This window comes from Lucilia cuprina, chromosome 4 (assembly GCF_022045245.1).
Source record: "Lucilia cuprina isolate Lc7/37 chromosome 4, ASM2204524v1, whole genome shotgun sequence".
Classification (NCBI taxonomy): Eukaryota; Metazoa; Arthropoda; class Insecta; order Diptera; family Calliphoridae; genus Lucilia; species Lucilia cuprina.
The window spans coordinates 94,584,307-94,610,099 of record NC_060952.1 but is presented as its reverse complement, the minus strand read 5'-3'; the positions used below and the strand labels follow the sequence as shown (position 1 = coordinate 94,610,099).

General features: G+C 26.6%; 1 protein-coding gene and 1 long non-coding RNA gene across 7 annotated transcripts in view; one reads left to right on the top strand and one right to left on the bottom strand.

The window, feature by feature from the left end:
• Positions 1–6,787, bottom strand: part of LOC124419406 — a 100,146-nt gene extending 93,359 nt beyond the window's left edge. The window contains exons 1-2 of the long non-coding RNA XR_006940564.1: positions 6,709–6,787; positions 637–701 (exon numbers count right to left, since the gene is read on the bottom strand). This is a non-coding gene — a long non-coding RNA (uncharacterized LOC124419406). The remainder of the gene's footprint in view (positions 1–636; positions 702–6,708) is intronic.
• LOC111682293 (very low-density lipoprotein receptor-like) overlaps positions 1–25,793 on the top strand; it is a 48,069-nt gene that overhangs the window by 8,166 nt on the left and 14,110 nt on the right. For 4 of the 6 annotated variants that reach the window (XM_046948689.1, XM_046948686.1, XM_023444203.2 and 1 more), the window contains exons 3-9: positions 957–1,221; positions 1,303–1,525; positions 3,239–3,574; positions 5,915–6,133; positions 6,760–7,114; positions 11,158–11,356; positions 11,571–11,825. In XM_046948689.1, coding sequence (XP_046804645.1) covers positions 957–1,221; positions 1,303–1,525; positions 3,239–3,574; positions 5,915–6,133; positions 6,760–7,114; positions 11,158–11,356; positions 11,571–11,825 — 1,852 coding nt within the window. The remainder of the gene's footprint in view (positions 1–956; positions 1,222–1,302; positions 1,526–3,238; positions 3,575–5,914; positions 6,134–6,759; positions 7,115–11,157; positions 11,357–11,570; positions 11,826–25,793) is intronic. The other 2 variants (XM_046948688.1, XM_023444204.2) reach the window with 2 other exon arrangements.

The window sequence follows — 25,793 nt, the reverse complement described above, 5'->3', positions numbered from 1 at the left end:
TTTGTAAAAAATTAAGATTTTTATTTTTAAAAAAATTTTTAAATTTTAAAACTTAAATTATTTTAAATTATTTATGTTATTAAAAAGTCCACTAAATAGACATTTTTGCAATAAGAAAATTTTGTCAGATTTTTATAATAAAACTACTATAAATAAGGAATAAAACTAAAAATTTTAGAAAATCAGAGAAAAAATTAGCAAAATTGATTGGTTTTGCGTGAAATCTTAAAAAATTTCACTGTTTTAAGTAAATTGTTATTAATATTTAAAATTTCCAAGAGTTTTTTATAACAAAATATTTGAATTTGTAATATTTTTTTTTTAATTTAAAACTTCTTTAAACTCTACTTAAATATTTGTCCAATTGCTGACATTTGATTTTTGATATTCTAATAATTTTTATTAAAGTTAAACCAGCTTAAGTATTCTATGTATATTTACCCACATTTTATTGCACTAAACTCACAAGTAATGTTAACAATTAAGAATTTTATTTAACATTATTTTAAAAATTTTTTTTAACTTCACTTGTCCGGAAATGTAATGCATTACTGGCTGCAATTATTTTTATATTTGTTATTATAACAGCATTTTTTTTAATTATTATAAAAGCCAACAATATGAAAATATACTCACTACATTACTTTAGTTATTTATGTATGCATTAAAAGCAAATGATGTCAGTTGCATACATTTGGGCGCTGGAAAAAAACAATAAAATTGTACATTATTTTAGCTGTTGATATTGTAAAAGAGAAAAATAGCAGCAGTAGGCATTGTTTAAATGCATTAAAAATAGATAATGGAGCATATAAGGATAAATGGGAACAAAATAAAATTAAAAACATTAAAAATTGTTGAAATATATTAAATGTTAAAAAATAAAGCATTTTAGAAAATAATATGTTCATATTTAAATATAAGTAATAATATTTAAATGTCTTGCCAATTTACAGAATTGTCGCAATGTCACCGAAACACATACACCCTGTCTGGCTCACGAATACCAGTGTAAGGATCGTATCACCTGCTTACATCCCAGCTGGTTGTGTGATGGTGAATGTGATTGTCCCGGTTGTGATGATGAAGTAGATCAAAATTGTAAAAATAATACTTGTCGTCCGGATCAATTTCAATGTGCCGACCGTTCTTGCATTGCCGGTCATCTGATATGTAATGGTGAATTTGATTGTACCGATAAAAGTGATGAACTTAATTGTGGTAAGTTTGTAAGAATATTACTTTTATTATATTAATATGTGTATATTATAATGTGATTGGAAAATTGTTTTCTTTTTTCAGGTATTCGTAAAGAAACTGTATGTAATAATACCACACAATTTGATTGCGGTGGCGGTCAATGTATATCTCTTGCCAAAGTATGTGACAAACATAAAGACTGTCCGGATGGTGAAGATGAGCCAGCCAATAGATGTGATATAAATGAGTGTTCGACAAATAATGGTGGCTGCATGCATAAGTGTATTGATCAACCTATTGGTTTTAAATGTGAATGTGAAACTGGGTAAGTGACTATTTAAACAAAAACTTTAATTTTGTTAAATTATTAAAAAAACTCTTAATTTTAGCAAAAATTTAATTTTTTCAAATTCATCAGTTTTTTCACAAAAATTTTAGTTTTCGAAACTAATTCTGAGAAAGCGTTATGAAGTCGACACTCGTTCTTTGGAATGCTTCTAAAACAAGTTCTTTAATCAATGATTTTTGTTTGAATTTGTCAAACATTCGGTACCATTCATTTAGAGAACTCTTTAATATCTTGTAGTTCAGTTGAATGCAAAAATATACATTTGAACGAGATTTCTATTTCGATAAAATAAGTTTATAAAATTTAAATTTTATAACATCTTTCTCAATTGATTCCAAGAAGTTGTTTCGGAACTAGTATGACTTGGTTCACACTAGTAAACTTTTGATTTTGTGTGTGAGAGAATAATATGGTTGATATTTCTTTCTCTTTCTCTCACACACAAAAATCAAAAGATTCCCAAAAAAATGTATCCTAGTGTGAACCAGGTCTATGTGTTTCATTGACCTAGTGTAGTAGCAATATATAACTAGAACAAGTTCCTTGAAAACCATTTAGGAGTATTTAAGAACAACAGCAATATTCTAAGGAACGGCTTCCAGAAGTAATGCCGACACCACTAGTACCAAGGATGTTGTTTAAGAATCTGAAGTGGTTTTGTTTTCACTTGTTCTAGAACTAGGAGTTTTTAGAACAAGTTCTCAAATTTTTCCTGGGAACTTTTATATAAAAAAAACTTAATTATCCAATTCACAATCGATGTCGTATCGTTGTAGCGTTGTATGTCATAAAAAATGTTCAAATTAAATATTTTTAAACAAAAACAAATCAATAATAAAAAAAATTACGACATACTACGATACAACCATACAACACCGATTGTGAATTGAACAAATAATTTTATTAAAATTCTTTAAAAAAGAAAAATAATTTTTTAACAATTTTTTTTTAACAAAATTTTAGTTTTTTGTAAATTTTGTTAAACATTTACAAAAAAAAATGCATATAAATTATATATCATTTTAAACTAGAGACAACTGCCAACAATAATAAAGTAAAATTTATAACAAAACCTGTTTTTATTAACAATTTCGATGATGTTGAAAATACCTCTTTAAATTTTTTTAAATGTTGCTAAATTTATATTTTAAAAATAATTTTTTATTTTTCAAAGAAAATATTTTAAAATTGCAAATGTTGTTAAAAACTTATAATTTTAGCTTTTTAATGGTGTAATTATATTTAGAAAATAATTAATTTTAATAACGTTTTAAAAGGCTCGAAATGGAAAATTATTAAAAATTATAAAAAAAAAATTTTAAAAATTGAAAAATTTTTCATATGATTTTTGAAAAAAATTAAGAAAATATTAGTAGAGAATAGTTTAGATCCACTTAAAACAGTTTAAGTAAAAAAAGTTGAAAATTTTTTGATGTTAAATTTTGGTAAAATAAAAATTTTTTAAATTAAAAAAATTTAATTTTTTTTACTGAAAATTGTATTAAAAATTATAAGAAATTACTTTTTATCTTACCTTTATTAGGTATTGTTTAATTTTTCCATTACAATATGTGATGACCCTTTTAAAATCCTCCCTCAACCATGTTTTAATTTAATTATTCAAATATTTACAATGATGTGTAATTAATATTTGTAATTTTCTTGTTTTTTCTTTCTTTTTTTTAACAGCTATAAATTAATTAATAATAAATCCTGTGTGGATATTGATGAATGTGCCGAAAATCCCGGAGCATGTTCACAAATTTGTATTAATGAAATTGGTGGCTATAAATGTGAATGCATGGATGGTTATATGCGTGATCCACGCAATCATACACGCTGTAAGGCAACAGAAGGACATGCATCTCTGTTACTGGCACGTCGTCATGATATACGTAAAATAGCTTTGGATCATATGGAAATGACATCAATTGTAAATAATACAAAATCAGCAACTGCTTTGGATTTTGTTTTTCGCACCGGCATGATATTCTGGAGTGATGTGACCACACAAAGTATATACAAGTAAGTAGGATGAATGTTACTACAAACGCGCCTTGAGTAAGCTCAAATTTCATGAATATATGTTAGTCGACATGACAGGTTAATGGTGGGATTTTTGTGTTTTGAAATTTATAATGGTACTTCTTTAATGATTTTAGAAAAGGGTTAAATTTAGCTGTCTACTTCCTGTAGGTATTTAAATTTTGTTTTACAAATGCTTAACATATCAAAGAGTTTGAGGACAAAAATCCATTGTTTTTGACAAGGAAATGGTATGATTTTTAAAAACAGCTTTATTATTGTTTTATTCTATTTATATATAATTCCATATGAGTTTCAAGATATTTTTGGGAAGTAATATACATAGAACAAAGGTTTCTTTTTTTTCAATGTAAAAATTAATGAAAAACGCCAGGAGGTTTATATTATTTAAAAGAAAAATAGAAAATTTTAATTGAAATTTTCTATGAAGCAACCATAAACATTTGTTTGAGATAATAATAAGAATAAAGTGTGAGTGTTTTAGGGTTAATGTTATTTATAAAACGTCAAAATTAATTAATTTTGATTTTATTTAGACAAATGATATTTTTCTTAAAATTTAATAATTTTACACTTTTACTTTGTGTGTTATTTAATAAGAAAATTTTTTCAAAGAAATTTATTAAAATTATGTAAAAGAGAATTATTTTTATTTAAAATTTTACCCCATTTTACCCCACAACACAAAAAAGTGTTAAATTTAAAAAAAAAATTTGAAATTATAGCAATTTAAAAAAATGTCTTGATATACGTCTTAGATCGCATCTAGAATTCAAATTTCATCAGTTTTCTTGAGATTGAAAATTAAATTTTTTTTAACTCAATTTCAAATTTTCTATTTTTTTTTTTTTTTTTTTTTTTTTGTAACAAAATTTTACATTTTTCATAAAATTTTTTAAAAAAATTTAAAAAGTTTAAAAAAATTTTATATTTTATAAAACTTGAGATAACTGCCAACAACAACCAAAAAAATTCTAAACCAAAATTGTTTTTTAAATTTTCATATTAAACGGTTCAAAATGACATCAAAAATTTTGAAAATTTTAAGTACATTCCATTTATATTAAAAATTTCCCAAAAAAGTAACATTTTATAACTTTTTTTATAATAATTCAAAAGTGAATAAAAAAGGCTTTACAATGATGCCAGATTTTTGCTATTCTTGACATATTTAACCATATTTTTAATAACTTGAACACGAAAAATGTGCAAAAAATTCTTAAAAATAAGCAAAATTGAAAAATTTTGCTTAAGTTAAAATTTATTTCGTTTCAAAATATTTTTAAATAATCCAAGAGTTCAGAAAATAAAATTTCAGAAAAATATTTTTCAATTACAGGGTTGAGATTTTCTTCTTTTTATAAAAATATCAAAATATTTTTTTTTTAAATTTTTAATATTTTTTAGATTTTTTTTTATAAAAATAGCTAAAATGGCTTTAAAACCCTTTTTCAGAAAGATATTAACCCTCTAGCAATGTTATTAAATTTTTTGCAAAAAAAAGTTTTTTCTTAATTTTGACAAAATTTTAAAAATTTTTCAATTTCTTTTATAAAATATTTTAATATTTAGAAACATTTTCTAAATTTTAAAACTAGAAATAACTGCCAACAATAACATTAAATAATACTTAGTGACTTAGATCTTTAAGTTTTAAATCTTGCTTTCTTAAAATTACTCCATAAATTTTGAAAATTAAAAAAAAATTTAAATTCTTAAAAAAATGTATGTGTTAAAAAATAAATCAATTATATTTTATATATTTTTTAGAAAGTTTAGACAACAAGCTTTATATTAATAAAAGAAATTTTAAAGCATTTTCGATATATTTCAAAAAGCTTAAACTTGAAAATTTAAAAAATTTTTTGTAATTTTTAACAAACTTGAAATTTTACTAAAATATTTCTTGTTAAAATTTTTAAAAACTATTTAAAATTACTTTAGTAAGAATTAGATAATTAATTTAAAACCTTAAAGTTTTAAACTTTTATTACAGGGATGGAAGTAGGACATGAATTTTGAAGTGAATTTAATTTAAAAGCTAATAGAGCAGAAGATAAACCATTTAGTGTTATATGTATCTACTGTGTGTATATAGACAAGAAATTTATTACCCGGTCTGGGAGTGACAAACTACATTTTTTAAATTGTTATTTTTCTGCTTAATAACATTTTAAATTAATTTAAAAGATAAATTCACATTACAAAATGACAAAAAAATAAAACTTTAGTAAACTCATTGTTCACTTTATTGTTTCCTGTTCTTTTTTTTTCTTCTCCCCGTTTCTGTTTTGTATTTATTATATTTTCTCCACATAGAGCACCCATTGATGAGGGCAACGATAAAACAATTGTACTGAAAGAGCATACAGTAACCTCAGATGGTTTGGCTGTCGATTGGATTTACAATCATATATACTTTACGGATACCCACAGATGTACCATTGAATTGACAAACTTTGATGGCAATATGGGTAAAGTGCTCATAGAAGATGAATTGGATATACCACGTTCAATAGCATTGGATCCCATTGAAGGGTAAGTGAATATGAATAGAGTACAATAATAGATGAAAAATAAAAAAAGAAACAAGTGACAGCAACCACATAAACATACGATAGCAGACAAACAACACTTAATATTGTTGCAAAAAAACAAAAAAACAAAATGTTGCTACCACAAAATAACAACAACAACAAAAAAACAAGAATATCCCTTGATTGACACTTGACATGATGCTGCTGATGATAAAACAACAACAATAACAAAAAAAGTGGCAACAAAACTAAAGAGGAGCATATGACATGACCTCCTTCAAACTTAAGTTTTATCAAATAGCAACAACAAAAAACAGGACCTACAACAAAACACGCCATTGTTATAGAAACCCAATATGACTTTATATATGTATGTACATTTTAACCATGTCATGATGTTGCAAAACCAAAAAAAAGCCAAGAGCCCCAATACAAATAAACACTTTTGGCATTTCAAAACTGATTACCAACTCACACACACACACACATAGAGAACATTACTACATAAAATTTATTTTTGTTTTTGTTGTTAAGGACATGATATCACCTCCTTTACAAAATATTTTATTTTCATACATTTTATCTCTATACATCCTTTTTTTCGTTTCATTCTTCTCTCCCTCTTAGTTGGATGTATTGGTCCGATTGGGGTGCTTCGCCTCGTATCGAACGTGCTGGCATGGATGGTTCACATCGTACCACAATTATCAACTATGATGTCAAGTGGCCAAATGGCATTACTTTAGATTTGGTACGCAAGCGAATCTATTGGGTTGATGGTAAATTAAACATCATATCATCTGCAAATTATGATGGTTCACAGCGACGTCAGATTTTATATTCAACGGAATATTTACGTCATCCCTTCTCTATAACGACATTTGAAGATTATATTTACTGGACAGATTGGGATAAACAGACCGTATTCAAGGCAAATAAATTCAATGGTGAAGGTGTTGAACCCATAACAGCTGTACATATGGTAAGTTTGCATTTTTTGTTATTTTGTGTTCTTTTTGTATATTTTTCGTGTTTCTTTTTATTAATTTGCGCTTAAATGCAAAAAAACGTAGGGGTTTGAGTAAATTTAATTTTAACTTTTTTTACCCTTTTCCTATAATTAATGAAAAAATTATGAGAAATTTAAAATGTTTGTGGAAAATTTATTTTTTTTAAATGTTCTCAAAAATTTTAGTTTTTAAAAATTTTTGTTAAACAATTTTTTAAAAATTAAAAAAATTATAAAATGTGATAAAAACTACTCATAACTGCCAATCACACTAAAAAAGAAAGTGTTCGGAACAGGTTAGACAAAGAGACACTAAAATTTTTTGATAATTTTTTTCATTAAAAATTTTCTCAAAAATGTTAGTTTTTCAAAATTTTTGTTAAACAATTTTTGAAAAATTTAAAAACAATAAACAGTTTTTAAAACTACTCATAACTGCCAATCTCACAAAATAATATTTTTAAAAGCAATATGTAAAAGGAAGTTTAAAAAACAGGACAAGCAAAAAGACATTAATTTTTTTTATTTTCAGAACAGGCCAGGCAGAGAGAGAGAGAGACCTTAAATTTGTTTAAATATTTTTTTCAAAAATTTTAGTTTTTCAAATTTTTTTTAAACAAATTTTGAAAATTGTAAAAACCATAAACAGTTTTTAAAACTACTCGTAACTGCCAATCTCACAAAATAATATTTTAAAGCAATATGTAAAAGACAGTTTAAAAAACAGGAACTAGTTTAGTTCCAGTTCAGTTCTAATACAGTTCTAGTTCAGTTCTAGTTCAGTTCTAGTTCAGTTCTAGTTCAGTTTTAGTTCAGTTCTAGTTCAGTTTTAGTTCAGTTTTAGTTCAGTTCTAGTTCAGTTCTAGTTCAGTTCTAGTTCAGTTCTAGTTCAGTTCTAGTTCAGTTCTAGTTCAGTTCTAGTTCAGTTCTAGTTCAGTTCTAGTTCAGTTCTAGTTCAGTTCTAGTTCAGTTCTAGTTCAGTTCTAGTTCAGTTCTAGTTCAGTTCTAGTTCAGTTTTAGTTCAGTTCTAGTTCAGTTCTAATTTAGTTCTAGTGCAGTTCTAGTTCAGTTCAGTTTTAGTTCTCTTCTAGTACAGTTCTAGTTCAGTTCTAGTTCCTTTCTAGTTCAGTTCTAATTCAGTTTTAGTTTTAGTTTTTAAAAATTTTTGTTAACCAATTTTGTGAAAATTTAAAAACTACCAACAGTTTTTTTTAAACTACTTATAACTGTCAATCACATCAAATACAATTCAGAACAATCCAGGCAAAGATGCCTTAAAATTTTTTAATTATTGTTTTCTTTCAAAATTTTCTTAAAAATTTTAGTCTTTCAAAAATGCCAAAATGAAAAAAATTTAAAAATATATATAACATACAAAATCTAAGGTTTTTTGATTTAAAATATTTAGAATTCAGAATTTGTCTTTAATATTTTATTAAAGAAAACTATTCTAAAAATACACTTCACTTCAACCACCTTCTTTAAAATGTTTATTTCTTTTTAAACATGAGTCTATTTAATTTACTCTCATCTGCAGTTACCTTCACAAATAAAAAAGCCTTTTAATATTTAAAAAAATTTTACTATAAAATAATTTCCTTCCTTTAAATAAGGTAAATCAACATTTTTTCATTACTACCTGCAGTTACCTATAAAATATTGCACTCAGCTGGTAAGACTCTCACTCACTCAGCTTTTGAAAATTTACTACTACGCTTTTCTTGTTTTTTTGATTTACCTTTTACATTAAGAAACAAAAAAAAAAACATTCATTATCCTTGCGAAATTCTTGGTATTACAAATATAATCCTTTTCTTCTTTTTATATATTTTTGAGCTCATAAGTGTGAACATTGTGGCCTCTCATAGTTCTTCTTTGTTGGCAATGTTTTTCTTCTTTTTACACTATATTTTATTATTTGTTTCCTTATGGTCCCATGATAAATATGAAATACGTAAAATAAGTATAAGTATGTGCGTATATGCGTTAAAGGATTTTCTTTTAAACCAGAGAGCACGTTTTATAGTTCACTTACATACAAACATATAAATCTTATAAATTATGAAAGATATTCTGTCACAACGTTGGCTCGTTGGTATGTGTGAAAACATTACACACATTTTTACATGACAAAAGGAGCAGCAGTAAAAATTGTAAAAGGATTTCCTTACACACATACACTCTTGCATATTCATACATACATATATTAAAATCATAAATTATGCAATAAGAACAAAACATTCGCCTTGTATTACATGTAAATGGAATATTTTGACCGCATCTGTTTGAGAAAACAAACTGGTTATTGCCTGCTACTCTTTGGTGTTTGCCACATACAGCTGCATGTTGCATATATCGCAAACACTTGTACACATGCATACATATGTTCTTGTTCGAGAAAGAGGCAATTTTATAGGAAGTGCAACAATAAATTTTTCTGCTATGCGGTGAAGTATGTTCATCCTTTGAGTATTCATCTTGTAAATTTTGGTACAGAGTGATGTTAAGTGCCAGCATCGCTTTTTTGCGTCCATGAAGATTGAAAAGGGGTTTTCAAAGAAATTGTTAAAATTAAATATTTTCAAGACAGTTTTATGATGGTTTGTGGGGAGGATTATCAGAAGATGAGAAATTTTATAAGTTTAAATCTTATCAGTGTAAAATGTATAGATAAAGAGATCTGGAAAACTAACATATTTGAAAAGGTTTTTCCTAAAAGAACCGGGAATTAAATATGTTTAAACTAAAGCAACTTTTCCATAAAAACATGCTCTAAACTAGAGCAACTTTTTCCACAAAAACTTGCTCTAGACTAAAGCAACTTTTTCTATAAAAACTTGCTCTATACTAGAGCAACTTTTTCTATAAAAACTTGCTCTGAAATATAGCAACTTCTTCTATAAAAACTTGCTCTAGACTAGAGCATATTTTTCTTTAAAAAACTTGCTCTAGACTAGAGAATCTTTTACTATAAAAAACTTGCTCTAGACTAGAGCATCTTTTTCTATATAAAATTTGCTCTAGACTAGAGCAACTTTTTCTATAAAAAATTTGCTATAGACTAGAGCAACTTTTTCTATAAAAGCAACTTTTTCTATAAAAACTTGCCCTAAACTAGAGCAACTTTTTCTATAAAAATTTGCCCTAAACTACAGCAACTTTTTCTATAAAAACTTGCTCTAGACTAGAGAAACTCTTTCTATAAAAACTTGCTCTAGACTATAGCAACTTTTTCTATAAAAACTTGCTCTAGACTATAGCAACTTTTTCTATAAAAACTTGCTCTAGACTAGAGCAACTTTTTCTATAAAAACTTACTCTAGACTAGAGCAACTTTTTCTATAAAAACTTACTCTAGACTAGAGCAACTTTTTCTATAAAAACTTGCTCTAAACTAGAGCAACTTTTTCTATAAAAACTTGCTCTAAACTAGAGCAACTTTTTCTATATAAACTTGCTCTAGACTAGAGCAACTTTTTCTATATAAACTTGCTCTAGACTAGAGCAACTTTTTCTATATAAACTTGCTCTAGACTAGAGCAACTTTTTCTATAAAAACTTGCTCTAGACTAGAGCAACTTTTTCTATAAAAACTTGCTCTAGACTAGAGCAACTTTTTCTATAAAAACTTGCTCTAGACTAGAGGAACTTTTTCTATAAAAACTTGCTCAAGACTAGAGCAACTTTTTCTATAAAAAATTGCTCTAGACTAGAGCAACTTTTTTGTATTAAAACTTGCTCTAAACTAGAGCAACTTTTTGTACAAAAACTTAGAGCAACTTTTTCTATAAAAACTTGATCAAGACTAAAACCATTTTTTCTATAAAAACTTGCGCTAGAGTAGAGCAACTTTTTCTTTAAAAACTTGCCTAGACTAGAGCAACTTTTTCTGTAAAAACTTGCTTTAGACTGCAGCAACATTTTTTATAAAAACTAACTCTAGACTTTTACCTTTGACTTAATAGATTTTGTAAAATTCTTTAATAAATTCCAATAAATTTTTATTATTTTTACAGTTACAACATCCCATGGTCATACATGTCTATCATCCATATCGTCAACCGGACGGTGTCAATCATTGTCAAGCTGTCAATGGACACTGTTCACATTTATGTCTGCCGGCGCCGCGCATTAATGAACACAGTCCACGTATATCGTGTGCCTGTCCCACCGGTCTCAAATTAATGGACGACAGACTGATGTGTGTTGAAGATCGTAAGTACAAAAGAATATTTTGTTTTATTTTTTCTTTATATAAAAAAATCAATGATTAAATGGAACCACCAGGAACTCTTTTGTTGATAAATTTATCCTTTTTTTATTTTGTTAATTATTTTTATTTTATTTTAAAATCATCATCAAAATTTTGTTGTGGTGTGTTATTGTGTAAATATTTGTTTGATACTTCGAAAACAAACTACAAAAACAGCCTTACAAAAGAAACATTTAGGTGGACTAACGCCTGCCACAACAAAACCAAAGATGTACTTTAATTTAACTTCCTCTAAGTCGTCATCCTCTACATCCTTTTCCTCCTCGTCGTCGTCGTCACCATCGTCGAAAGCAGACATACAACTACCATTGTCTGTTAATAATCTACCTCAGCAAGAACAACAACAAAATCTAAAAGCTGGCTCTACGGGCCATTATGTTGAGCAAATGGTTCAAGACCATCATAGTAAGGGTATGATTTGAATGTAAATTTTTTTTAAACCACAAAAAAAAACTACTACTACCACTATCACTAGTTATCCTGCAACACGACAATTGTTTGTCTAACATAAATTACATATTTTGGAAGCATTTTTGTAAATGCCACTAAAACAACATGTATTCACCGCCAAATGTATTCGTTGTTTTTCTATAACCATTTCCACAACCCCCCCCCCAAAAAAAAAAAAAAAAAAATCCTTCAAAAAAGGTCTACTTTTGTCTATCTAACTTTTATATATTTTGGTGTTGGTCATTTGTACGTTAATAATACATCCTTTATACCACCTCCCACTCCCACCAAACCATAGCACACTACTACTCTACACTTCACTACTATCACTATACACTAGAAACTGATACCACTATTACACCCCCCCACCACCAAAAACCATTTACAAAATTCTAAATTTCGTGTGTCCTTGGTTTTTGTGTGTTAAACAATTTTGACCAAAAAATATTCATTTTCTTGTGTTTTTTTTAGTTTATATTCAACCTTGAATGTACATTTTACATTAAAAAAGCTTTTAACTGTTACCAAAAAAAAATGAAAAAAACACAAAACAATTTTAAGCCTAAAATAACATAACAACAAAATAATGCTTAAAAATTTTACAATTTATTTTGCTTAAACCAAAATAGCAAAAACAACAACTACCAACAACTTAATACCAAAATGGCATGATGCTGCTGTTCTACTAAAAATTTAGCCAATGACCATTTAAAAAAAAATTACTTATCTTAGGAAATGGAAAATCAAGAATAGGTTTTTTAAAATGTTAATTTATATATTTAGTTAATTGCAAATTTAATTAGTAACAATACTAATCGTAAACAACTAGAGCAGGTTTTTATAGAAAAACTTTATAACAATCATGTAGAGCAAGTTTTTCATCAAAACTTTTTGTAAACTAGAGCAAAGTTTTATATAAAAGCTTGCTCTAGACTAGAGCAAAGCTTTATATAAAAACTTGCTCTAGACTAGAGCAAAATTTTCTATTAAAACTTGCTCTAGACTAGAGCAAAGTTTTCTATAAAAACTTGCTCTAGACTAGAGCAAAGTTTTCTATAAAAACTTGCTCTAGACTTGCTCTAGACTAGAGCAAAGTTTTCTATAAAAACTTGCTCTAGTCTAGAGCAAAGTTTTATAGAAAAACTTGCTCTAGTTTAGAGCAAAGTTCTATAGAAAAACTTGGTCTAATCTAGAGCAAAGTTCTATAGAAAAACTTGCTCTAATCTAGAGAAAAGTTTTATAGAAAAACTTGCTCTAGTCTAGAGCAAAGTTTTATAGAAAAACTTGCTCTAGTCTAGAGCAAAGTTTTATAGAAAAAATTGCTAGTCTAGAGCAAAGCTTTATATAAAAACTTGCTCTAGTCTAGAGCAAAGTTTTATATAAAAACTTGCTCTAGTCTAGACCAAAGTTTTATATAAAAACTTGCTCTAGTCTAGACCGAAGTTTTATATAAAAACTTGCTCTAGTCTAGAGCAAAGTTTTATATAAAAACTTGCTCTAGTCTAGAGCAAAGTTTTATATAAAAACTTGCTCTAGTCTAGAGCAAAGTTTTATATAAAAACTTGCTCTAGTCTAGAGCAAAGTTTTATATAAAAACTTGCTCTAGTCTAGAGCAAAGTTTTATATAAAAACTTGCTCTAGTCTAGAGCAAAGTTTTCTATAAAAACTTGCTCTGGTCTAGAGCAAAGTTTTCTATAAAAACTTGCTCTAGCCTAGAGCAAAGTTTTCTATAAAAACTTGCTCTAGTCTAGAGCAAAGCTTTCTATAAAAACTTGCTCTAGTCTAGAGCAAAGTTTTCTATAAAAACTTGCTCTAGTCAAGAGCAAATTTTTAAAATAACTTGGCTATACCCTCCGATCTAGTGATATATTATTACTATGTTAGTTCTTTAATATTAAAGCTTTATCAATAATTCATTTTAGTGTAAAAATTTTTATTAATAATACTTAATTGTAAAAAACTAATAATAGTCATTTAAATTCATTATACAAAACCAACAATATTTTTTTTCGCAGAAAATTTAAATCAAACCTTATAAAAACAAATGCGTAATATTTTTTATTTTGTGCTAAAAAAGCGCATATAAATTGGCTTCTATAAGTTTTTATGATTATTATTTATGAAATACGAAAAATAATGGTAATATATTTTTTATAAACAGCAATATATGCATTGAAATGAAAAACTCTTTCAATCACATATTTATTCGACCACCAAAATGTCACAATAAATTTACTTTAACATAAATAACAAAACAAACCATGAAACCATATCGATAACTAATAACAAAATATAACAAATACAGTTTTTAAGGGTAAAAATATAGAAAAAAATAAATAAACACATACATACATATTTATGCATATAAACGAAAATATAAATAAAAATGTAGATGAGTATAAATAAAAAAAGGAGATTCTACTTGAGAATTGTGTATATAAAAAAATGTACAAATAAAAATCTGTAGTATACTTTAAGGCTAAGAGCAGTATAACTACACTTTAAATAAACAACAGTAAAAAGACAGGAAGTGATGAGGAGAAAGGCGAGGGGGGGGGGGCAAAATAGCAGCAACAACAGTTAAAAATATATAAATAAATAGAAAATTCAATTCAATGTATACACTTGAACATAAATACCAACACTTAACTCTTTTCGCGCGTCATGGTAAAAAAATAAATAAACATAAAAACTGAAAACTTTGCCTTTATAAAAGTTGTGGCATAAAAAACCATTTAGCTTCCGTTTTCATTTCACATTGTGCAAACACATAGAAAGTGTCAAAGCCAAAAGCACACAAATGAGAAACTGAGAGAAGAATATACAATAAAAAAAGAAACAAACACTTTATAAAGTTGATGGTGAACAAATGTAAAATTAATGTATATTTTATTGCCAAAACAGCACATATAAGTAAAATGAAAATATAAAGCATATATGTAGGCGCTTAAGCGACAAACCAACACAAGTCATGTTTAAAACATCAGGATCCCCAATATAAAATATCCTTAAGTCAAACGCTTAAGACCTAAACGAAGACATTTTAAAACCACAACGGAAGAAATAAAAAAAATCAAAATAAAAACAAACTAAAGAAACTCAGCAAAATAAACAAAACCCTTAAAGTTATCAAAAAAAAAGTTTAACAAATAACGCAAGCTTTCAAACCCATTCACACAAACGTACACACACACATTTGTAAAAAAATGTTATTTAGATTTAACAACTTTGGTACTTTTTCAATTACGTTTTTTTTTCTTAAATAAATAGTTACAAAATATCTCCAAAAAAATTTTATTCTTTAAAAAATATCTGTATGTGACATTTTTCATTTCGAGGTTTCTTTGCACATATTGTGCATTTAACTTTGGGAATTTTGTTTAATAAAAGTTACATAAACTATAAATAAATTTAATGTGTTTTGTCGATATCTACAAGCGCTTTGGGATTGCTTAGTTCTATTCTAATGCCTTCAGAAAAATAATCGGAAAAATGAAATAAATTGCAATATTTTTGCAAAAATATTTTAGAGGATTTATTAGCTTAAATAAATATTATGGAAAACGGCTAATTTTATATTCAAACAATGTCAAATAAATCATTGTTTTTCTATACAACTTTTCATTAGATTTAAACAAAATTTTCTATAAAACATTTGTCTAAAATTTCTTTACAACCTGTAGTCTAAAGTCTTATAAAAAACTTGCTCTTGTATAGAACAAAGCTTTTTGCAAAAGTTTGTAATAGTCTACAGAAAAGTTATAGAGAAAAACTTGCTCTAGTCTAGAGCAAAAGTTTTCTATAAAAACTTGCTCTAGTCTAGAGTAAAAGTTTTTTATAAAAACTTGCTCTAGTTTAGAGAAAAAGTTTTCTGTAAGAACTTGCTCTAGTCTAGAGCAAAAGTTTTCTATAAAACTTGCTCATGTTTAGAGCAAATTTTTCTATAAAAACTGCTCTAAACTTGCTCTAGTCTAGAGCAAAAGTTTTCTATAAGAACTTGCTCTAGTCTAGAGCAAAGTTTTCTACAAAAGCTTGCTCTAGTTTGGAGCAAAATTTTCTATAAAAACTTGCTCATGTTTAGAGCAAAGTTTTCCATAAAAACTTTATCTAATCTAGAGCAAAGTTTTCTATAAATACTTGGAGTAAAGTTTTCTATAAAAATAATTTTTTCTAGGAAACAGCTATATAAAGTTTTAAGTGGAATAACTATTTATTAAAAACATCACAATTACACAAAAATATATACTATTAGCTACAACAAAACAACACTCCAAACAAGTTCGAACTAAAATTCTTAAACACAATAAGACTTCATCAAGATTGAATAGGGTTTACATGTGAATAATGGAAACGTTCTGATTTATACCTGTGAATGTATTCAATTCAATTTCATTGACCGTTTTCTTTTTATCATCAGATGAACCTTGTGATGGTGGGCCATTAGTGTTGGTTTTGGTCAAACGTTTACACAACCAACGTAAATAACCCACAGGTACATCATAATTAGTATAGAATGTGTGTTGACCTGCTGATGTTGAGGATGATGATGATAATAATGTGGATAATGATACGTTTGTTGATGAATAGAGTGACAAAAGAGTTTTAAAGGATTGTAAACTATCATCGTTGAATGCAGTTAGTGAAAGAGAAATATTTGTTGTAGATTCTAAAAGATTTCCAGGGGTGGTTGTTATAGGTTTAGGTGATGAATTTATTAATTGAATAATTATTTCCGTTTCAGTTTCTTGTGGTCTATCCATGGCACCTCCTTCTACATAATAATCACTGTCATAGAATGTTTCATCTAAATAGATGTTTGTATCATAATCCTGTTTAATAACAAACTCATTATCCTGTTGTTGTGGGTAACTATTAGGAATTTCTGTAGAAACTAAAGTTTCTATAATTTCTTTATAATTTTCTTCAATTGTTTTAAAACTTTGCTCATCGATGAAGACACTTTCTGTGGTAGTTTTATTTGGAAAAGATGAATCTATTGTATTATTAATTATTTCATATTTTGTTATTTTATCATTATCAGTTTCAGTATAATTTATGGATTTTATTAATATCGATAATTTATCATTGATTGTAATTGTATCAAAATCATTGCTTTCTAAAGCTTCGTTATAGGTATCAGTGCTATTGCTGTTGTTTTTGTTTTTGTTTTTGTCTTTAATCACTGGTAATTCATTATTTATTTCATTATTGTTTTCATCATTTTTGTCATTTGCATTCATGGTTTTCATTTCCATTATTGGTTTTTGTTTAGTTTTATTGTCTCGTCGTCGTTTGCCTTCCTGTTCCTTTGGTAAAATATTACGTTTCATTCTTTGCTTCACTTTACGTTCATAATCTTCAGTTTCATCACCAGCACCACTATCATCAGTATTATGTTTATAATTCGTCTCTGCGGCTCTCTGGTCATCATTATTGTGGAATTGTAATTCTAGACAGACTGCATAGAGATATTTTGCAGCATAACTATCATAAAATGATGCTGTAATTGATTGCTCCTGTTGCTGTTGCTCTTCATCATTGTCATCATCATCATCACTACCATCTCTAGTTAGAGATGGTGTTTTGTTGTGCTGTAATTCAGGTGTCTTTAATACATTCCTTCCCTTTAGTGGTGATGAATTGTTTATAACATCCTTTTTATCTTTAATATATATATTTTTTTTGTAATTTGCACAGTGTTTATGTGTTTGTATGAAAATGATTTATTATGAAAATATATAAAATGATATGGAAAAATTGTTGAAAAATTCATATAAAGATTTAAAAATCATTGAACAAGTAGCAAAAGATTTACAGTTACATATACAATTGTAGTTTTTATAAAATTATTACTATTACAATCATAAATTATATGATATTTTAGAGAAACATTTTCTATACAAATTTGTTTTAAACTAGAGCAAAGTTCAAGTTTTTCTATAAAATTTTGCAAGTTTTTATATAAAACTTTGCTCTGGACTAGAGCAAGTTTTTATATAAAACTTTGCTCTAGACTAGAGCAAGTTTTTATATAAAACTTTGCTCTAGACTAGAGCAAGTTTTTATATAAAACTTTGCTCTAGACTAGAGTAAGTTTTGATAGAAAATTTTGCTTTAGACTAGAGCAAGTTTTTATCAAAAATTTTGCTCTAGACTAGAAAACTTTGCTCTAGACTAGAGAAAGTTTTTATAGAAAACTTTGTTCTAAATTACAGCAAGTTTTTATAGAAAACTTTGTTCTAAACTAGATCAAGTTTTTATAGAAAACTTTGCTCTAGACTAGAGTTAGTATTTATAGAAACAGAACAAGTGTTTTTAAACTTTGCTTTAATTTATAGCAAGTTTTTCCAGAAAACTTAACTGCGCAACTATTTCCTTGAATAACTTTTTCCTCTTTGTAAGGTTTAAAGTTAAAATTACTTTAAACATTTTGAACATTTTATTCTTTTGTTAATCGTTTTATATTGCAACAACAGTTTTGTATATATAATTAAAATTATCATCATGTTGCTGCTAGTGCAGCAATGAAACCATCAAAAAATCGTGCATCAGTTTGAAGTCATACAAATTAAATTTTATTTTAAAAAATATAAAAAATTAAACATGCACATCGTAAAATGTGAAAGTATAAAAAGAAAAAAGCAGAATTCAAGCTTAATTTAACTATTTCCTTCCGTTTCCGTTGACAGCAGAGTATACTTGGACACATACTAATGGAGCAAGTAAGAGATATGTATATGGCTAACAGCAGTGTATAAGAAGAGAAATAATGGAAGTGGTTTCTTTTAACTTTTAAACAAATTTCGAAATTTTGTTTTTATTAAGATTACCAAAAGATTTTAACTTTGAAATATAAATTATATTTTTGTAATTTTTCTTTAAGGTTTTAATTTTTTTTTGTGATTTTATTTTGTTTCTCACTGTTAGTGCAAAAAAAACAATTTTGAAATATGTCCTCAACAACAAATTGAATTTAAGAATAAAAGTTAAAAATGTACAACAAAAAAAGTATGTTGCAGAAAAAACGAACGCCGAGATGTATATAACACAATTACATTAAAATTTATAACGTATAACAACCACAAAGTGTAATTGAATTTAAACGCCAAAAAACACACAAACAAAACTAAAATTTTATTTAAAGTAAAAAAAAAAACATTACAAAAAGTTTAAAATTTAATGTTTAAAAAATATTTATAATTTTTTTTAACAGTTCTGAAAAATATTTAAACTAAACGTTTGCTTCATAGCAAAATGTGAGGCAAAAAAATAGTCAATCGATTTTCAATTAAAAATTAAATAAATTTTATCTTTCTACTATTAACGTAAACCTCATGTGATGATGGTCTATATATATGGTTATTGAGTTGTCATAGTTAATTGATTTCTAAGAACTCCCTTCATCTTTCTCTCGCTCTCTTTACCTTTAATACTCAGTTTTGCAGCATACTTTTAGGTGCAAAAAAAAACTTGTTATATGATGAAGTACCCTTAAAAAAAATAATGTCATCAATTCAACAGTTTAGCAGTATGTATAGAGAGCAAGAAAAAAATCCATCATTTACTTTCACTTCCATTCTATTCCACGATATGCATCTCTATAAACAATTTTTATATACATACATGTGTATGTATATATGTATAGACTAATAGGTAAAACGAAAATGTTTCCCTCTCATGTTTGCTTTTTAGTATGGAGTATAATTTTATCCACAATTTGATGATAATGATGACATTTTATAGGGAGGTGGGGAGGTTATTTGAGCTATATCCATCACTATCAAGCAGCAAAAAAAAAACGTTGTTAACATACATACATTCATAATGTTGTAAATGATGAAGGCGACGATGATTGATGTGTTAAGTTGAAATTGCAAAAAAAATCTACTTTTAGGTAAGAGGGTTTTTTTTAACAGAATTTAAACAAATGTTGTAAAGTTTTTGTAAAATTGATAAATAATAAAATGTTTTATACAAACTAAATGAGGCGTTTAGGTAAAACTAATCAAGCTTGAAATTTAAAATAAAGAAATTTATTTTTTCAGATACAAATCCTCATCAGTTACTAAAAAGAAAGAAATTCTTAATGTTGTATATTCAATGAGCTATTATGCAATATGTTTTCCTTTTTTATTAAAATTCTAAATATATTTTAAGGCTTACTATTAAATATTTTTTGCAATCTACTTTAAGGCTTGCTGAAATCATGCTTTACAGTAGTATCATTTCTACAAAAGCCTTATGAAAATAGAGTTCTAGTCCAATTCAGGTTCAGTTGTAGTTCAGTTCTAGCTCAATTGTAGCTCAATTGTAGTTCAGTTCTAGTTCAGTTCTAGTTCATTTCTAGTTCAGTTCTAGTTAAGTTCTAGTTCAGTTTTAGTTCAGTTTTAGTTCAGTTCTAGTTCAGTTCTAGTTTAGTTCTAGTTCAGTTCTAGTTCAGTTCTAGTTCAGTTCTAGTTCATTTCTAGTTCAGTTCTAGTTCAGTTCTAGTTCAGTTCTAGTTCAGTTCTAGTTCAGTTCTAGTTCAGTTCTAGTTCAGTTCTAGTTCAGTTCTAGTTCTATTCTAGTTCTGTTCTAGTTCAGTTTATTTCTAGTTCATTTCTAGTTCAGTTCTAGTTCAGATCTAGTTCTGTTCTAGTTCTAATTCTAGTTCATGTGGAAAAAATTTTTATAAAAAATTTTCTCTACAGAATTTTTTTCAAAAAGCAACAAGCTTATTTGCATGAGCTATTTAACAAAATTATTTGAAACTTTTTGAAAGTACATATTATATTTTAAATTATAAGTCTACATTAAGGTGTTTTTAAAGGATTAAATTTCTGACATATGCCATACAACAATGTAAATTACAAACATTAAAAATATCCTGAAAAATAACCCCAAAAAGGAAACATGATGCAGCACTCTATCTTTCATCTACTATATGTTGTATTACAGCAAAAACATACAAAAAACATTAAACAAAATTACATAGACTTATATAAATTCACACTTACAAACGAACATACACACACAATGACACATACACTTACATTTACACAGATAATAATAACAATAATAAAAACATTTTGATGCACTATTATTTATAAAAAGTTTTTCTCATTTTTTCCAAGCAATTATAGCAGAAAAAAAGAAAAATAAGCAAAATGTATCAAAAATATATAAAAAAAAAGAACCGTACGTTGCAGTTCAGATACATAAATATGTATGTAAAAATGCATGTTTGGATGGATCTGTTGGGAATACATTTATACTTTATTTTATTTAACTTGAAGTCCTGCAGTTCCTTTTATTTAGAATAATTCCAGTATTTTTATTTCTAAAAAGACTTTAAAGTGTATACTCTCTAGTTTACTTAGTGTCATTAACGTGGCGATGCATTTTGTCTCTGTATGAAGTGCAAAACTTAGACATTTGAGAAAAATGTACTCTAAAAGAGATAACATAACCTCTGAGAAAACTGCTGGGGTGTTTGTTTGAGTATTATGGCAAATAATATGCTGGGTTGTTGTTATTTATTTATTTTTTTTTTTTAAAGTATCAGTATGAATGTTATATATTTATATATTGAAAAAGTTTGCTTTTAAATATGTAAGCAATTTAGCACTCACACAAACACACACACACACACACGAACTCACATAAATTTTGACACTTGACTGCAATGGCTTCATATAAAATAAAAAAATATTCTGTCATTAAAATAATCACACGCTATAACGAAACTTAAAGTAGACTACAACTAAAGTATGCAAAAGTAATAACATCTGAGTAAAAAATATTTTGGAAATTTTGATTTAAAATATTTATTAGTTTTTACTATTTATAATTTCTCTCTGATTATGTAGTATTTTACTAACAGTGTGCCAAACTTTAATTGCCTTCAGTTTGAGCTAATGTAATTTTAGTTTTGTTTAGTATTTTACATTATATTTTGCAATTAGGTTGATTCAACACCATTAATCCAATGATAGTTTACAGTTCTTTTTTTTTCAAATATTTTTCCAACAGAACTAGGACCAAAATAGAGAAAAGCTAGAAGAGAATTTGAACAGATCTAGAACAAAATATTCTAGAAGAGAACAAAAACGAAAGAGATCTAAAACTGAACTAGAACATAAATAAAACAGAACTAGAACAGAAATAAAACAGGACTAGAACAGAACCGGAATAGAACTAGAACAGAACTAGAACATAACTAGAACAGAACTAGAACAGAACTAGAACAGAACTAGAACAGAACTGGAACAGAACTAGAACAGAACTAGAACAGAACTAGAACAGAACTAGAACAAAACTAGAACAGAACTAGAACAGAACTAGAACAGAACTAGAACAGAACTAGAACAGAACTAGAACAGAACTAGAACAGAACTAGAACAGAACTAGAACAGAACTAGAACAGAACTAGAACAGAACTAGAACAGAAAAGAACAGAACTAGAACAGAACTAGAACAGAACTAGAACAGAACTAGAACAGAACTAGAACAGAACTAGAACAGAACTAGAACAGAACTAGAACAGAACTAGAACAGAACTAGAACAGAACTAGAACAGAACTAGAACAGAACTAGAACAGAACTAGAACAGAACTAGAACAGAACTAGAACAGAACTAGAACAGAACTAGAACAGAACTAGAACAGAACTAGAACAGAACTAGAACAGAACTAGAACAGAACTAGAACAGAACTAGAACAGAACTAGAACATAACTAAAACAGAGCTAGAACTATACTAGAACAGAACTGGAACAGATCTAGATCTGGTATATTTAGCTTGTGATTAACTAGAATTGCATATAAATATTATACTTGAATTTATATTTTGCTAGTTATTTTTTATAAATTTATAACGAAAATGTTCATAAGTTTCCTGTGGTTTTTGAATGTATGAGGAGTGTTATTTCCAAATAAAAAAACATCAAACTGACCATAAATGTAATAAAAAAACACAACCTAAATTTCATACATAAATTTTGTATTCTCTTGTTTAGTGGTTTTTCATATACAATTGTTGCTTTTTTGGCGGTCTACTTAAGTATACGTATACATGGGGTAAGATATTTAACCTTTTAAGGAAAACAGTAAACCAATTCGAAATACTTAAATTTGGTCTACAATTACAATAAAAATTTCGTTAGAGACACAATTTGTTTTTGTCAGAAATGAGTATGTTTTTAATGAACTAAAAAAACTATTGGTCTGGAATCACCCTAAAAGGGTTAAGTTAAACTACAATAGGTGGTACAAAATAAATTTTTAATGTTGTTTGTTTAAAACTCGTAAATGTAGTTTTATTTGTAGTCTATTGTTTATTTTACAAAAGAATTTTTATTATAAACAACTAACATATAAAAATTTCTTTAATTTTCCTTAAAACTAAAATTTAATTACTTTCGCCACATTTAACTAATACTAACTTAATCAACTTCGTTTAGATATTATTTTAAGTAACTACTTAAAGCTAATTTTCAAAAATGTTCACAAATTTATTTAAAAAGAATTTATAACATTTTATTTAAGTTGTTGTTTAATTTCAACAACATATTGCTAAAGCCTTTAAGTAGACTACATTATATGAGTTTGTGTGTGCGTGTTTTTTTATTATATACATAAATATACTTGTCATATTATTAACACTTCATTGATTTTATTATATACATTATAAATTTATAGGTAATTTTTAATAACAACATTAATTGAGTGATTAAATCTTTTTTGTTTGTTGAAATTTACAAAAAAAAAAGATGATTTAAGATGAAATATTTATGTTCAATTATTCGCACCTGTTTGATCAGAATTTTGAAATGATAAATTCTATTTAGGTTCAAAGACTTGTGTTATTAAGCCTAAAATTATGCTAAAAATTTTATTGTAGTCCATAGAAAAGTTTTATAGAAAAACTTGCTCTAGTCTAGAGCAAAGTTTTATAGAAAAACTTGCTCTAGTCTAGAGCAAAGTTTTATAGAAAAACTTGCTCTAGTCTAGAGCAAAGTTTTATAGAAAAACTTGCTCTAGTCTAGAGCAAAGTTTTATAGAAAAACTTGCTCTAGTCTAGAGCAAAGTTTTACAGAAAAACCTGCTCTAGTTTTGAGAAAAGTCGTATAGAAAAACTTGCTCTAGTTTTGAGCAAAGTCGTATAGAAAAACTTGCTCTAGTCGAGAGCAAGGTTTTATAGAAAACCCTGCTCTTGTCTAGAACAAAGTTTTATAGAAAAACTTGCTGTTGTCTAGGGCAAAGTTTTATAGAAAAATTAAAGAAAATATTGTGATACGAGTTCCTTAAAGTAGGCAACATTTAGTAATTTTACATTAAAATGCTGAAAACGTGTTATACATATTTAATTAAAAAATAATTTAAATTTCAAACAATTACTTAATTATATAAAAGTTTTCAACACTAGCTATTAATATAATTTTCAATAATTTTAAATTACCAAAAATATCTTTAATATTAGAAAAAAATTAAATTCAAATACCTTTAAACATTTATTTGATAATTCTAGGGAAAAATTTTAATATCATAATACATGTTTTGTATAGATTTTATTATAAAAATATATCAATACTTAATCTGTGATATAAAAAAAATAAAATCAAAACAACTAAATTTTAGTTAAAATGACAGAAAATTATAGAAATTTACAAAACATTTACCAACCCGATGTTAAATACAACAATAACATGATATTATTAAAAAATAATGCTTAAACAACAATATGCCAGTAAATCCTCCTAAAAGTGTGCTATAAAATTTTCAACAGAATACATCAAATAGGATTAAATGTACTGTGAGTGAATGTGTGTGTGTGTATGTATGTGTTACATTCTAAACTACCAATATATAATATTTTAAAATATACAAAATCTATGGACTTAAGAAGAGTAATTGTTTTGCTGCTAACAGAAAAAAAGTGAAATAAAATAAAATTTGTCAATAAATCCTCTTAAAAGTATGCCACATAAAACAAAAACTGCACCTAACAATAAATTGATTACAGTTTTTTTTTTAGAAATGTTTAAGATATTTTACATCAGACAAAAACTAAAGCCTATTTTAAGGCTAAATTTAATGTTAAATTTACAAATTTTACTTTAAACAATTACAGTTGATTGAACTTAAATACTGAAAAGAAAATTTAACATTCTTTTGCAAATATCGACAAGTATTTAAAGAGAAGTATTACAACATACACATCTTTAGTAAAAAAAAAACATTCTAATTTTCAAAATATTTCTTAACGCATATTTTCACAAAAACATTACCGACACATCTTCACTTAAGTACAGACAAACAAACAAGAACACACACATACACACACTTACACAAAGATAGATATGTCGGCACCTTTACTTTAACATTTCCTCGCAATTTAACAGAGGCTCAATGTATCCTTTATGTGCTTGATATGAATTTTTAAAAATGTTATTCATTTGACACAATTGTACCTTTACGTCTCTTGGTAAATAGGCAGGTAAGCAATCGTCATATTTGTTATAAAAACTTTAACCAATTATTATAGAAGTAATGAGTAATAAGTCCTGGAATAGTTAGTTGATTTTCTTTAAGCAAAAAAAAGGATAATTAACTAGTAACATGAAACAACAAATCCGAACTGCAGGATTTCATTTACAATTTCATGTTTTTCATTTACAAACAAATAGATCGGTTTTCATTTGCTTGTATGAGCGTGTGTCTGTTTGTTTTTACTTCTTTTTTGCAGAACAAACATGTTTTGAAGGTTGATGTTTAACATTCTTTGACAGCAGATCCATAAAAGAATGTTTTATCAAATTTTTAGAATATTAAAATTAAAGAATTTCTTAATTGAAATATCTCTATTTTTAGGAAGTAATAAAATTTCTCTCTTTTTTTTAATTTTAAAAAGAAATAATTTCTAAAGCTATTTTTAGAATTTATCTATTTTT